The 16382-nt window shown below is 44.5% G+C and overlaps 1 protein-coding gene across 7 annotated transcripts in view; it reads left to right on the forward strand.

The window, feature by feature from the left end:
* Positions 1-16382, forward strand: part of PTPRT (protein tyrosine phosphatase receptor type T) — a gene marked incomplete at its 5' end in the record, with an annotated part of 804541 nt that overhangs the window by 512542 nt on the left and 275617 nt on the right. For all 7 annotated transcript variants that reach the window (XM_081150334.1, XM_081150335.1, XM_081150338.1 and 4 more), the window contains one exon: positions 11289-11398. In XM_081150334.1, coding sequence (XP_081006460.1) covers positions 11289-11398 — 110 coding nt within the window. The remainder of the gene's footprint in view (positions 1-11288; positions 11399-16382) is intronic.

Here is a 16382-nt window from a genome sequence, read left to right on the forward strand (position 1 = left end):
TGCCTCCTGAAAGAGAAGCAGTGTATCATATTAAGCATGTTGAGTTTGGGAGTCAGACAGTTCTGGATTCCCTAAGAATTAAAATCAGAAAATCCTCATAAAGAGGTTAGCACACACATCGACTGCACCCAGAACCAACCTACAGGCCTCTCAAACCCAGAGCCTCCAAAAATGAACGAATCTTCTCTGTACTGATGTCTCTCTCTGCGCCGCATCTCCATGAACTGCATCGAGTAAGTTCAGATGAGGACCTTCCAGCACAAGCAACTGGAAGCAGCACACACCCGCCCAGGGAAAGCTCTCCAGAGTTCTGGAAGTCCACTCCAGCTGCTCGCAGGAAATACGACGCGGATGCGCAAGGAACGGCAGTGTGGTCGGCGCCTGATCTAAGAAGCATTCAGGGCAGAAAGGATGGTTTAGCAGCCAGAGGTCCTAGGTTGCTAGACAGGGAGGAGCCAGTGCTGATTGAAGCCAGCATGAAAATTCAGGACTCAGAAAAACAGTGGGATTTGGCCCAGAAGCAGCTCAGGATGTTTGTTTTTTTCCAGATGCTCTGCCCACCTTGGGCTGCTTTTTGAGGGCTGCCTACATGTGCAGCAGCAAATCCCATGTCCCATCTTCAAGCCACACTTCAACCTCTCCCTCTTGTCACCAGGGAGGGAAAAATCACAAAACCTTTATCAAAACAACGTGAGAACAGCAGTGCTTTGAAATTAAATTTTAATTAAGCAGCATTAATAAAACATTAATTCCTACTCTGCAGAGATGTTGTGGACATTGTCCTATTAAAAACACCAGCATGCAAGACGCCCGTCCTCAGTCATATAGCTGTTCCTGAGGTCCCACCTCGGGAGCCACGGGCCCAAGGAAGGTCTCAGAGAGCACAGGCCCCGTCCATCCGCCAGGTTAGGTGCCACCCCTCCTGAAGAGGGGCCCCTCTGGGATTCATTCATCTCAGGGCAAGCTGAGGCTGGACTCCATTCATGGAAACCCCCTCGGGAAGCCAAAGAGCAACCTCTGGGATGGAGCTGACTGGACGTGAGGTGCTTTCATCTGCACGACAAAATCATGTTCTGGGGAACTGGTAGAATTTGTCATTTCAGCTCCCCAGTGATTGAGGGCCCGGGAAGTAATCCACCGCTGCTGGGAGAAGCTCAAGGCCGCTGGGCCTGGTCGCTTCATCTGAGATGCAGCTGTCGGTAGGAGACTAAACAGGATCTTTATTTTCCCCTTTCCACAGAAGTCTCAGACAAAGCCACAGCTCACTTATTTTGGGGTTACTTCTCCACCTCTCGCCAGACCACAGCCAAGACTGCGAGATGGAGCGTAGGAGTCCTTGGCAGATGGAAACTGTTGGCGACTGTGTCCCGGCTGCCGTTGACTGAGCACCTGCACCCCGGGCTCCCATAGCATGTTACAGTCGCTCACACCCAGGATGTCATCTTGCAATGCTTCAAGGCTCTAGAAAAACTGAGGCAATAGTCCAAAGACCTGTAAACCCTTCTCCTAGATTCAACATTTGTTAACACTTGGCTACATTTTCTTATTCATATACATGTATGATACATATGATAGGGAAATATTTCTAAAGAGACATGTAATATCAATGTGATACTCAATTAGGTTGGTTTGTTTCAATTTTGAGGTTTGCTTTCCCTGCCATCCTTTATTTAGCATCATTATTTTTAACATCAAAACAGCTGCATGGTTCAAAAGTCAAACTGTATAAAAAGGTGCACTCAGAGAAGGGCTGCCACCAATGCTACTTTTTCCCACTGTCCCTCTCCACACCTGAAGGTAACCGTTTTTATTTATTTTTGGAATCCCTCCTATAGTTCATCTTGCAAAAACGGGAAATACTAATTTTCTTTTTCTTATTTTTTATATAAAAGATAGCATAATAGACATTTTCTGCATCTTGGCTTTTGTTCACTTTAATACATCCTAGAAATCGCTCCGTGTTGCTGTGTAGACTGTGTCGCTCCTTTTCAGAGCCTTGTGGGACCTCCCCACGTGGCTCTCCCATGGTATCTTCAAGCAGGTCCTATGCACACACGGGTTGTTCCCCTTATTTGCTATGACAAATAATACTGTAAGAAATAGCCTGGTGCACATGTTGCTTGGGATTGGTGGAGATGTACTTTCAGGGGAAATTCCTAACAGCAGGCTCTGAGGTCAAAGGGTGAAAGCACACGCAGTTTTGTTGGATGCTGACATAGTCCCCCCGGGCGCTGTATCATTCTACCTTTTCACCAGCCGTGTAGATTCAGTACTACTTTTCCTATTTTACAATAAGGAAATTTAGGCTCCCATATAATTTATAATTATATAAAAATCTAACTGATTACAGTTAATAATATAGTATATAATGCATTAATATAATTGATATATAAAATGATGAATCACATATACTGCAGATATTATTTTATTTCCTACAGTAAATGTACTTTAATTGTAGGGAAGACACATATCTCAGGAAAGAGTACCCGTATTTGACACGCATTTCCAACCAGCCTAGGCATCGGGTTTCTCAGGTCGCAGGAGCTGGAACGAGGCTGCATGTTGCTGGGGATGGGCATGCAGCACCATGGGGCAGCCTGGGAGATCTGGAGAAGAGAAAAGTGAGAAATATAAAAGGCAGTGACCAAAGCCAACAGGTATTGCAGTCCAGAGTCCTTAGTGGAATGAGGAGAAGCCCTGCACACCGTGGTGGGAGCTTGCCAGAGCTGGTCATGAGCCTCGCTTCCCACCTCTGACTTCCAGGATAGGACACCCATTGCTTGCAGTTGGCCGTGTTGGGGGTATTTCCACCATGTAAATCAGCAAACAGATCGATGTTTTGTTTTTCCTGGAGAGCTCATAGTGAGACATTTACTAACTCAGCATTGTATAGTTCCATTAAAAAGGTATATTTGATATCTTAAGATATAAAAACTTATCCAGAAAAAAAAATATGTCCTCCAACAAGACTGGAAAATACAAGTAGATTGAACTTGTCTTGATCTGTCTTATCTTCAGGAGACTCACTCACAGTCTTATGTATGGTGGCCTCTGAACCATTTTCAAATTATTCTGGTTTTTCTTAAGTCAGTTCTGATTCTCTTTATAATGAACCATCTAACCAGCAAACATGGCACCTATAATAAAGAGGGGGGGAGAAAACCCCCAAAAGATGTAGACAGATAAGCAGGAAGGGAACTTCTATTGACTGCAGGGCTTTGAGCTTCTACATAAGCTGGTTTGCTACTTCCCACAGCTACCCTCAAGGTCACCATCATTAGCCCCACTTTTCAGAAATTAAACTGGAGAAGAAGAAGAGAAGAGAGGAGAAAACTTCCCTTGATTCCCCTCTGTCTGTCTTTATGTTGAAATGAAAATTTCCCCTAAATTACCACCTGACTTTTAGGTACAAGAAAACATCTGGTTTAATTGCAGTAAATTCACATGAACCTACTGACAAGAGGCACAGTTAAAATTAGCAATTTCAGTGTGCTTTTTTTTAAGAGAATGAAATTATAAAGTAATTAACCTTTGTTGTAGAACTGTGTCAAAAGGATGGAAAGTTCCATGCTGTTAGACAGAAGAAAGGAAATTGTGGGAAGGGGGTATGTGGATTCATTAAAGAATTATACAGAAAAAAAGGGCAATGCGACGCAGAAGTAGAAGATAAGGCAAAGAAGGCATTTTCCCAACGAAGGCTTTTTTTTCTTACAATGGGGGGGTTAGAAAACCCAGTTGAATCAAAGGAAAAGGGATCTGCTGCGTTGCAGAGGACATCTTGACCTACAGAGTGTGTGGTTGGCAAAGGAGCCTGGGCCTGGGGCTGGGACGTCCTGGCTTTGCCACTCGGGTGATCCTTGTGACTGCCTTTCGGCCTTTCTGAACCCACATGTCTACCAGGTGATGGGAGAAAGGGGTGATTCAGAAAATACTTTGGAGACAGAAGGATCTGAGCTCCATCCAGGCTCCATCTACTATTTGGTTATGCATCCTTGGTGAAATTCATGGCATCTGTACACGTTAGTGTCCCCATCTGTGAATTGGGGGTGATAATACCACCAGCCTCTTTACGAGGCACTGCATGAAATCCTGTATGTAAAGCACTTAACGTACGCCCTGTATTAAGCGGTGTGTGGCCAATATCAGACATGGCAAGATAGCCTTTTAATCATGGCTGTATAAAACTAGGGAAAACCAAAACCAGGGATCTTTGCAAAATTTCTCTTTATCATGAGAAAAGAGCCATTTTTAAATGACCTGTAATACCTCTGTAATCTCTATTTCATGTATCTCGCCCTGACCGTAGAAATGAATGGGTGTGGCAGTGTTCCAGTGAAATTTCATTTACCAAACAGGCAGCTGGTTGCCTTTTGCTGCAGGCATAGTCTGCTAACCATTGACCCACACTCATTCCTCCTCATTATTTCCTCCATCTCTGGGCTTTAAAATCCATCCATGGGGCTAAAGATTTCCTCAATTGGTATCTCCAAGCTAGACCTCTCCCCTGCTCTCCAGAGCCATTTATTTACCTGCCTGTTCAGCCTAACCACCTGGGTTGCTGATCAGCCTCTGGAATTAGACACACCCGGAGCTGACCTCCTGGTCATCCCTCAGCCACCACCACACTCACTCTTCCCCCAGCCTTCTCCCTTTTAGTTCACGGCAACTCCATTTTGTTAGTGGCTCAAGTCAAAACCCTTGATTCCTCACTTTTAGCACATCCATGGCCCCGATCTCACGATCCAGAGAACACCGTTCACCCTGTATTCGCTATGCTTGGTGCCCCCTTGCTGTGTGGGAAGCAGCAGCCCTGCTCACTCCCACACCCCATCCATCAGCACCTTCTCTTCGCTCAGCTTTCAATATATAGCAAGACCTTGACCATTTCTTAGAGCCCCTGCGGCTAGCTCTTTGATCCCAGCCACCGTTATTTCCAACCTGGGTTATTGCCCTGGTCTCCTAAATGGTCTTTGGGCTTCCGGCCCAGCCCCTGTACTCTCCTCAACACAGCAGCCAGAATGATCTTGTTAAACCGTGAGGCAAATCACATCATCACCCCTAGTGAGACCTAAATGGGGGAAAAAGAACTGAGCAGTAACTTCATTGAAAGAGAGCCTTCCACCCCCAGGGCACAAGAAGAAAAGTCTTCCAAACCCAACTGCATTGATGCCCAACTCTGACTGACCAGGGCTGGCGACCGGGGGGGTGGTTGCAGAGCTGATGCATGGGAGTGGGAGATCTCAATGTCATGGGCATCTTTTTTGAATTTCAGTTACAGTTGACATCCCATATTATATTAATTTCAAGCATAGTGGTTAGGCATTTATATAACTTACAAAGTGATCCCGCCCCCCTCATATGTCTAGTACCCACCTGGCACCAAACATAGTAACTATAATATTATTGACTGTCTTTTCTGTGCTGTACTTTACATCCCGTGACTATTTCGTAACTGCCCATTTGCACATCTTAATCCCTTCCTTTTTTCACCCCAACCCCAATGCCCCACCCCTATGTCAGTCAGTTTGTTCTCTGTATCTATGGGGTTGTTTCTGTTTTGTTTTTTCAGTTATTTTGTTTTATAGATTCCACACATAATTGAAATCATATGGTATTTGTCTTTCCCTGTCTGACTTACTTCACTTAGCATCGTACCCTCTAGGTCTGTCAATAAGATTTTATTACTTTTTATGGCTGAGTAATATTCCATTGTACATATGCACCACATTGTCTTTGGTCATCCATCAGTGGACACTTGGATTGCTTCTATATCTTAGCTGTGTAAATAATGCTGCAACAAACATAGGAATGCATGTAACTTTTCAAATTAGTGTTTTGGATTTCTTTGGGTATTACCCAGGTACCATGTTCATGGATAGGAAAAATTAGCATCATTAAAATGTCCGCACTACCGAAAGCGATCTATCAAAATACCAATGGCATTTTTCACAGAACTAGAACTAATAATCCTAAAATTTATATAGAATCACAAAAGACCCCAAATAGCCAAAGCAACCTGTGGGCACCTTTATATGCCAGTCCACAGAGCAGAGGACGGCAGCTCTCGCTCCACACCTGCCTATAAATAAATAAGGAAATAAATCAGGAAAGGAGAGAGATTTAATAAAAGACTCTCTTTGGGAAGAGACCCTCCAGTTAAAGGAAGGGACAGTGTTCTAGTTTCCTTCAAGCTGTCCCCCCAAACAGCCAGAAAGCAAACAAACAAAAAGTAAACTTCTCTACAAAATGAGGCTTCCTTCCTGCTCCCTCGTTCCCTCCTCTAACCTCCCCCAGCCCCTCCCAGCACTCCCAGGCATGCGGACCCCTCATCTGGCCCAGCAATGGATGCGTATATCTAGATTATTTCCTCTCCCTTGGGGTTAGAATATTAAAATCACGGTCTCATCTAATCACTAGCAGAACATCTCAGCCCACCAAACTAGACTATCCCATACCACCTCTTAAAAGGTTGCATAAAGAAAGGTTACCAGACAGGTGAAAACATACTTTTACTCTTATTAAAGGGGATTAATCTGATAATGCAAAACAAATGTCCCCTAACAATTACAGCAAGAAACAAGATTTAAAAACAGAGCAAAACATTACTCCCCATTCTCAACAGAACAGATAGATAAATACTGGGAGAAACATGTTCATGGAGTGGAAGTTAATCTAAAGAGGCTCGTCCCCCCGACTGATCTTTGCAAAAGAGTTTAGCACTGTTTAGTCATATTTATCATGTTTATTTAATAACAGACCCCATAGTGCTTAGGGATGTGTGTTTAAGGAACAAAAAGTGTAATGAACAGCATGGCGATGATAATTATGAAGCTAAGTGGCTACCTTGTGAGGGTATGAAGCTGACTTTTAATAAATTAAAGAGATGGGTGTTGGTCTTACACACTTATGCAGTGGTTATTTCACAACAAAAAGGAAAGCAGGAGAAGGCTAAATATCCTTTTATACCAATACATTTGACATTTATGGGTTATGGAAAAATTCCTAGCAAAATATCAATTTAAAACCTTGGCTACAGGGGGAAAATGTATACAACTTTACAACAAACAGAGACATAGACTCAGTAGTTTAAACTCTTGCAACACAGAGAACACCAGCCCCAGATGGTCTCACTAGTGCAACCAGACAGCCACCAGGGCCCGGGCAACCCCACCCTACGCCCGCACATTCAGGGCGCAGGAAAAGAGGGCCCCCCTCCCCAGCGCAGCGCCCCAGTGCGACCTCGGCAGCGAAACCAGGCAAGCTCATTAGGAGAAAAAGAGCAATTAGCTGCAAACGCCCCGAACAAAATAGTAGCACACAATCCAGCAGTGTACGCAACTAGGAAAAAAAATGGTTTAGTTCAAGAAATCAATATTGTTCAACATTAATAACTCCATTAGTGTAATTCACTACATTAACAAACTAAGAGAGGGACAAAAGTATATAATTACTACAGTAGATACAGAAAAAGCATCAGTTAAAGCTCAGCATGATTTAGAAAGAAAATATCCTTACACACCAGGGATATAAAGGATCTTTTTACCCTGATAAAGGGTAACTATAAGAAACCTACAAACACCCGACTTGAGGACGAAATAGCAAAATTATTTTCTTTAACAATGGAAAACAGATGCATATTATTTTTGTTACTGAATATTGTATTGGTGGCTCTGATTGGAGACAAGAAAATTAAGCAAGCATTAAAAGATTGGAAAGGAATGAAACTGTTATTAAGCACAGATGCTTTGATTATTTACAGAGATAACCCAAAGAAATTTGCACACAAATTATTAGAATTAACAAGAGAATATAACGTGTTTGACAAAGAAGTCACCATTAAAAAAAGTCAACTGCATTTCCGTTTAGCTAACAAGTATGTGGTATTTTTTAAAATTTACCTTTATTGTTGAAAGTATTACAGATGTCCCCATTTTTTCCCTACTGACCCCCTCCATCCCAATCCCGCCCCCTCCCCAGGCCTTCCCACACTATTGTCTGACCGTGGGCTATGCCTATATGCATATAAGTTCCCGCCCACCCCAGCCCCCTCTGAGATCTGTCAGTCTGTTGCATGCTTCAGTGTCTCTGGATCTATTTTGTTCATCAGTTTATTTTGTTCATTAGAGTCCACATATGAGTGAGATCATGTGATACTTGTCTTTCTCTGCCTGGCTTATTTCGCTTAGTATAATACTCTCCAGGTCCCTCCCTGCTGTCCCCAAGGGTACGAGATCCTTCTTCTTTACAGCTGGGTAGTATTCCATGGTGTGAATGTCCCACAGCCTTTTTATCCACTCATCTACTGACGGGTGCCTGGGCTGTTTCCAGATCGTAGCTACTGTAAATAACGCTGCTATGAACGTAGGGGAGCATATATTCTTTCTGATGAGTGTTTCAGGATTCTTAGGATACATTCCTAGAAGTGGGATCACTGGGTCAAATGGCAGCTCCATTTCTGGCTTAGTCCTAGACCTGCTTTTTTGTTCCCCTCTGCATTCTTGCTGCAATATCTATTCCCTTCCCATGGGTTTAATGTCTAAACATTGGTCCCAGTCTCATACATCCAACACTGCTACTCACCATTGCCCTTGGGTGTTCTGCACACGCCTCACATGAAGCATGGCCAAAGCTCCCTTCCCCAAACTGACCCTCCTCTAGGCTTCCTCTCTCTGAACAACACTGACCCACTCCAGTCGCATAAAGCAGAAGAGCTGGGTCGTCCTGGACACCTCCCTCCTGTCTCCACCCTTATCCATCACCCCCAAACCACATTAGCTGAGCACCCCTGAATCTCCTACACATCTGCATACCATCACCCTGGTCCAAGCTACCATCCTTTCGCCCCGATGGCTTTTCTCCTCCCACTCTTGCCCCCCCCCCCCAGGGATCGGTCACACTCCACCCCCACCTCCCCGCCTTAGCCCTGGGAGCTTCCTCCTGCCCTCTGGCTGGAACTTCTTTCCCACACATTGTCCTTACCGGCCAGGCTGGCTTTTCCCTGCTGGTTATAATTCTCTCAACACCTGTGCTTTACCTCCAAGCCCTGATAACAACTTAAAAATTTTAATTATGAGGACAATTCTTTATTTAATGCCTGTCTCCCTTTCCACAATACAAGCTTTAGCGAGGATTTGACTCTATCTTTCTTTGCCACTGAGGCATCCCTCGCGACCGCCGCCATCCCTTTGGTCATATTAAATAGTCAATAAATATTTGTGGGAAGGATGAATGGATAAGGGAAAGCAATGAGAGATCTGACTGCTTCGAAGCTTCTACATACCTAAAAGATTTTAAAAGCAAATGAAAAACTGACAAAAATATTTGTAACTTATGCAAAGAAGCTTATGTTCTTCAAAACAGATTATAATCACGAGCTCATAAAACAATGATGAACAAAAATGAAGAGCCTGACAGGGAAATGAGCACAGGGGATAGAGAGCACGTTCATGAAAGAATCAATGCAAATGGCCAATTAAACTGAGGAACAAATCCGTAGTCTCCAGTATTCTAAAAAAAGATACACACGCAGACACAGTGGTGGCAGAGGTTGGAAACAGGCAGATTCTTCTGTTGGGGATCCCAGAATGGCACCGACTTTCTGGAAGGTAGTCTGGTAATATGTATCAAAAGCCTTAAAAATAAAATAGTTCATCTACTTTGGCTCAATAAATTGATTTCCAAAAATGTGTCTTAGGGACATCAGCGGCGCTTCATGCAAATACTTATTTATAAGAATGCTAGTTACAGTGTTACTCATAATCATCAAGAGTTTAAGCCAAATTTAATGCCCAGTAATAGAGGATTGGGGACTGTAATGGGGCATGTCCTTCTCTCAGCAGCCGTTAAAATACATGGCCCCAAAGAACATGTAAGGACTTTTTTTTAATTGTGATTTGTTTAGCTATAAAAGAAGATCATAACACAAAATGCACAGTAGGAGTTTAATTTTTAAAAATAAGCTATGTATATGCATAGACATAAAAGTATCTCCAGTTTTGGGGATTAGGAGTGATTTTGTTCTTTCCTTCCTTTAAATCTTTTTGTATAGTCTTAATGTTCAGCAAATCCTGAGTATCGTGTCCATAATGAGAAAAACTAAATATATTTTAATTTAACAATAGGGAACTGATTGCAACATATGGCCGAGGCTGTATCTAGGGAGGGAGCGTGGTGATCAAGAATATATGCTTTGAAGTTCACAGACAGGTGCTCAGTTCCCTCTTTACAACTTAAAAGCCATATGACCTTGAGCAAGTGACTTAATTCTCTTAGCCTCAGTTCCCTTATCAGCACAAAGAAATAATACCTACTGGGCAGAGCTGCTTTGTGGCTTCAATGAAATAATGGATGTAAAATTCTGATCAAAGAGTAAGCGCTTAATAAGAGTACCTGCTCGTACAAGGCCAAAATAGAAATAGATCCAGTAATGATTTACGTGAATCCATGATCCTCTAGGGGTTATAAGCAGGAACTTGGGGAATTCTTTATTCTGTTCAGCGTCCCCCGACTGTCTTAATGGGGGGGGGGGGAGTCTAACGCTGGCCGGGAGCTCCCGGGTACACAGGCGGCCCAGGAGAGGCCTGCTCATTAGAGCTCAGTGCTGGCAGAGGTCATTCATTCACCTCTTCATCTGACCGGCAAATGGTTATTAAGCAGCTCCTGTGGCCCAGACATTGGAGGCTCCGCAGCGAGACGAACTAGCCGCCTCCTTGGAGCGAGGCGAGCTTCTAATTGGATTGAGGCTTCGGGGCACTGAGTTCCTGTTGGAGTCAACCAAGGAAGCGCTTCCTGCAGCTGCAGAACATTTCGCAGGGTTTGCAAAGTGAAGCTCACTCTGCACTCAGCAAACACCAGTCCTAGGCAAGGGCCTGGTTCCAGGTTCCCAGGTGCGGGCAAGGCCGGGAGCCCTACAGATATCCACCCGGCCCTGGTCAGCTTTAGTTCAAGGCCAGGCTTGCTCAGCCGGCAGGGGGAAAGCCATCGGCCTTCCAGAGGAGGGGTGAACAAACTATGGTCCATGGGTCAACTCCAGCCCATTGCCTGTTTTTCGAAATAAAGTTTTATTGAAGCGCAGCCATGCTCATTCATTTACGGATTGTCTACGGCTGTTTTTATGCTACAGGTACAAAGCTGAGTAGTTGCAACAGGGACCATATGGCTCACAAAGTCTAAACTAGTTATTATCTGACCCTTTATAGGAGAACTTGGCCGACTCCTGTTCTAGGTCAGTGGGGTGGGGGGTGTGAGACGGAAGGTGACATCAGGTTCCTAACTCTTCCCTTCTGCAGTTCCAGGAGCTGTTCCTCTCGAGTCCATCCAAGGGGGACCCTTTGAGGAGAAGATCTACATCCAGTGGAAACCACCCAATGAGACCAATGGGGTCATCACACTTTACGAGGTAAGGAGGCCCCTTTCACTGTATCTCTTGCCACAGCTTCATTCCATTGACTTCAGCCTGAGGTCGGCGAACCCCTGCTGTGTTCAGAGCTCCACTGAGGGCATGAAGGTAGGTGAGACACAACTCACCAACACAGCGGGAAGAAAGCACAGGGGCATACGGCTGAGCTGTCTTGATAGCCCCAATGACAAAGAAAATTGGGCATCTCTGCTTTGAAGTCGTTCTTGATCTTTTCAGCAAAGACTTCAGGACTCAGGGAGTCAGGTTGTCCTGGGCCAAGAAGACCCAGGCCTGGCAAACAGTAGTTACGATTCATCTGGAAAGTCACAATGCTCACACGATGGCAGTCCTACCTACATCAGTCCCTGGGCTTCCAAAAGAATCCCAGTGTCATTCCTTACCCTGGGGGTACGTGATTCTTGAGCTTTAACATTGCTCTGTGGCCAAGGCATATTTTATTGTCATCCAAGCGATGCTGTCCCAGGATTAGCAGGACCTTATCGTATCAGAGATGGAGCAGAACCCCCTCAGGCAGCGACGACGCATAAGCCAACACAATATGGCATCCTGAATACTTTCAAAATTAGAACAAATTGTATAGAAGTCTGCAAAACAAAAACAAACAAACAAAACTTTAATATGGCTAATATAACTCAATTCTAGTGTTGAAATATGGCCAAGAAGGACTCTGCCCCAAGCCTTAGATTCTGAGACAGTAGAAACACACAACAGTGCAGAGGGAGTCCATGGCAGCTGAAGCTGGAAAGACGGACCCTGGTGTCCTAGTAGCTCTACCACAGTCTCAGGTGACCTTTGGCAGGTTCTTCCTCTCTCCAAGCTTCCATCTGGCTTCACCAGACCTCCTGAGTCAGTTTCCATTTTAACAAGATGCCTGGGTGATCCACGTGGGCATTGAAGTTTGAGAAGCATTGCTCTAGACCATATGACTCTTTAGAAAGTCCTGACACTTGATAAAAGAGCATGTCCTCCTGAGCAGGGAGACGGGGAGTCCCGCCCATGCTGGGCTCAACCCAACCCTGCTCCAGATGGTAAGCAGGGGACCCTGCTTTTAAAGACATTTATAGCTGAGGATATGTTTATGAGGCAATTTCCAAATTTAATTAGATGAAACCAATTCGATTTTTAAAATTAGGTTCTGGTTGTAATTCTGGAGAGAAACCCATAAATTACAAATCACTCTCTCTGGCCTCAAAAAGTATATTTTGTGACAAAAATTAAAAATAGAAAAACACAAATGAAAGAGAAATTCCAGATTGTCTGCACCTTCCTATGTTCAACTTTGAACTCAGCCAAGTCAAAAGCCAAAAACAGGGGAGGGGTATAGGTAAGCTATAACTGTTTAATATTATAAACGTTGTTAAGCAGTGCAGGTCCAAACACTATGCAATATGTTAAGATTCAGTTTTTTTCCCCATGAGTCCAAGTTACAACCTCTGGGTCCATCCTTGGACAGTTTTGCTCCCCGAAATCTGAGTGGCTTTTATTATGTCTCATTCTGTCTCTGGGTTTCAGTCTTCTCTTTGTCATATGCAAGTGTCAGACTGTTTCAGGCTCCAACAGGAATCCGGCAGGAATCAAGAGAAAAATAAATCTATGTCATACCTACAAAATCAAAGGTTTAAAACTTATTTTGGAGTCACTCTGCTGTTGAAACCTTGCCAATGGCCAGAGTCGTTTAAAGCAAAGCAGTGACAACACTTGAAAAAAAACAGCTAGTGCAAAGGCCCTGGGGTAGGAATGGCTTTGACATGTTTGACAAACAGGAGGTGAGAGTGACTGAAGCTTTGTGAGCATGGAGGATAGTGAAAAGGCCATGGGTGGGCAGGGTCAGGTTAAGCAGGGCTTCTAGAGTTTGTGCTTTATCCTGAAAGGAGTAAAAAGTCCTAGGATTTTAAGCAGAAAAACAAAGGAATCAGATTTATATTCTTTAAAGATCACCTGGCTGTTGTGTGGCTAACTGGCTGTGGGTGCATAAGCATCTTGGGGACATCTGAAAAACGTGCCAGGAGGCAAGGACATTTCCATCACCTATGATATTGCAATGAGAGCTCTGCTTTTCATTGGAAGACCTTGTACCCAGGTAGAGATGTGAAAACTTGGTCACATCTGCCTCTTTCCTGCTGTAATTCTGGGTTGGGAATCAGACCATGGCCTCAGATCTTCAGGGGGCTATACTTCAATGGGAGATGCAAATGCTCTTCTGTGATCACAGAGTGACAGGCAGGGCAGAGTTAGGTCACATCAAGGGCCTTGTGTCCATAGATCAGCATCAGACATGCAGAACCTCAGGCCGCAGCCCAGACCCGCTGAACCAGAGCCTATGTTTTAGCAAGATCTCCCGTGTGAGAAGCATTGGTCCGAGAGACATTCTAAAACTCCATCGCCTGGCTCTGGAGAGCTCCCCTTGATGAAAGTACCGCAGTTCTTGGATGAATACTGTGCCCATTGAATGAACTGAGTCATGTCCCTGCTCACATGGGGTCCACAGAGCTGAGTATTTTCACCAGGCACAGGAAATCAGGCCATTCCCACAGACCTTCCAGAGCCCTGCTCGGGTCTGAACGGATATCAGGGTTCCCCATCCCGGCATGTGTGTGGATGGGGCTGGTGTGGCCTCTCCTGTCCTGACTGTGCTCTTGTGAACAACACAGCTCACCACAAATTGGTCACCAGCGCCGCAGACAGGCACCCGCAGCCGAACGGGGGCGCGGGAGACATAGCCAGGCCAAACATCCGTTTACAGCTCCTCAATAAAATCACTCACAGACAAGCTGTTCAGAGTTCATGAAAAACAGTAATCAATATGTGTCTCAATTCAATTAATTGTTCTCGTCTCTGTCCAAAAATAAAAATCACGCAGCGTGAGGGAATTGGGCCAGAAGATGTTATACCAGCAACGGGGTTAACGAAGTGTGAAAATATTTAAAATTCAGACAAGTGAAGCTTCCTTGTAAGCTTTTCTGTTTAGCAGTCAAAATTACCAAGTTTCTAATTACAGTGTATAAATCTGAGAAGCTTAAAGGGAATGAGAGGGCCCTAATGAGTCAGGAATGGGTGTGTTGATTATGCTAGAGTTGATTGACATTCTCTTGCAAGCTATTCTAGGCGCCTGGCGTTCAGAGTTGAGTAAAACACACACGTTGCCTTGATAAAATAAGGCGGCGTTCCTGTGTGGGAGTGCCTTTAAAAGGTACGATGGGGTCGGAGGGCTGTCAATATTTTTGCAGCGTGCAGATGGCGTGTGAGTGTATTGGAAATGCATTGCAGAAGGGCTGGGCGTGAGTTATGAGACAGAGGAGTTCTACCAGGGACTGGAGCGGTCACACGCTGATGGGGAGGGGGACCAGTGGCCTGCAGGAGCTCATGAGCAAGCTTTCAAAGAGGTGCTGGCTCAGTTTGGATGTTCAGACACACCTTCCTCCTGTCCTTTGACGCAGCCACTCTGGCCACTCAGAGCTCACTGACCCCAGACACACTCATGGCTCTGTTCTACAGAGGAGGGGGGTGAGTGGGGAGAAAGTGGTCCTGTTGGGCAGGAGGTGGTATAGGCAGGAAATGACTAATACAGCCCAAAGCTAGAATTTGCATAAATCAAACTGGATTTACATTAATTAGGATACACAATTTGCATAATGCAGGCTGCTATAGGGTATAGCTTGAGCCAGGCTGGTAACTAGGATGAAAGCTCTTGTTTCTTTTGAATTGTTTAAGCCAGAAATGTGGGAATTATCTATTCTCCTCACCACCTTTGTGAATGTCATTCCTTCTGCCTCTAAGAATTTTCACTTTATGCTTCTCACAGCTGGCTCCTTCCTATCCTGCACCTCCAGGAGGCTTTCTCTCCCTACTCTTCACTTTATCCGCACTTGCAGACCATTTTCACACTCTGCACTTATTTTGTTGGTATGCTTTAGTATCATCCAGCCTCCTGCTGGACTTTTAGCCCATAAGGGCATGGGCCATGTGATGATCATTGCATGTGTTGACTTAGCTGGGCCATGAGGTTAAGCATTCTGAATGTTTCTGTGATGGTGTTTTTGGATGAGATGAACGTTTAAGTGGACTTTGAGTAAAGCAGATTAACCTCCATAATGTAGGTGGGCCTCATCTAATCAATTGAAGGTCTGAATAGAACAAAAGACTGAGCTTCCCCGAGCAAGAAGGATTCTGCCTGCAGATGACCTTCAGACTTAAACTGTGACATTAGCTCTTCCCTGTTTCCCCATCTTGATGACCTTTGGTCTTGAACTTAATATTGGCCATTTTTGGTTTTGCTTTCTAGTAGTACATATTGGAGATGTAAGAGAGGAGCCTACACACGTGCTCAGTAAATATTCTTTGTCTAACTATGTGGATTCATGCTTTAGATTAACAAGGAGTAATGGTGAAAGTTTTGTTCTAACCAGTGTAGTGGACTAAAGCCTGGCTGAAGATTGGAATCCTACCTTGAGAGCCCCAAAATATAGATAAATAAATAGATACGGAGATGTGTAACTGGGTGGATGGATGGATGTATGTCTGGGCCTCATTGTAGTCCAAATGAATACAAATCCCTAGGGGAGCGGTTCTATCCGTGTGGGCTTTTTTTTTAAATTCCTTGGGGAATTCTAGCATACATCCAGAGTTGGGAAGTAGCATGGTGTAAAATGAATTCGCTCAGTCTGCTTTGCTATGTTATCTTAGTCAAATACCCCCGAATTAAACAGCCTTGACCCTGTCTTCATGCTCACTCTGCCAGAGCCCAACTCTATCTGATATTACACTACAGCCAACTCACTCAAGGCCTAGGTGGGTGCTAGGTGCTCATTTTTTAAGGCTCAAATTCAAGAGGCATTGGCTGTTTTTCCCCAAGGTTGCTAAGCAAACAGTTTGTGGAGTAATTGAAGACATTCTGTCCGTTTCCCTTTGCATTTTGCTCATGGCATCTTGCAGCCCTGATGCTGAGCCCACCACAGGCCGTACC

Source organism: Miniopterus schreibersii (genome assembly GCF_964146895.1).
Source record: "Miniopterus schreibersii genome assembly, chromosome: 10".
Lineage (NCBI taxonomy): Eukaryota > Metazoa > Chordata > Mammalia > Chiroptera > Miniopteridae > Miniopterus > Miniopterus schreibersii.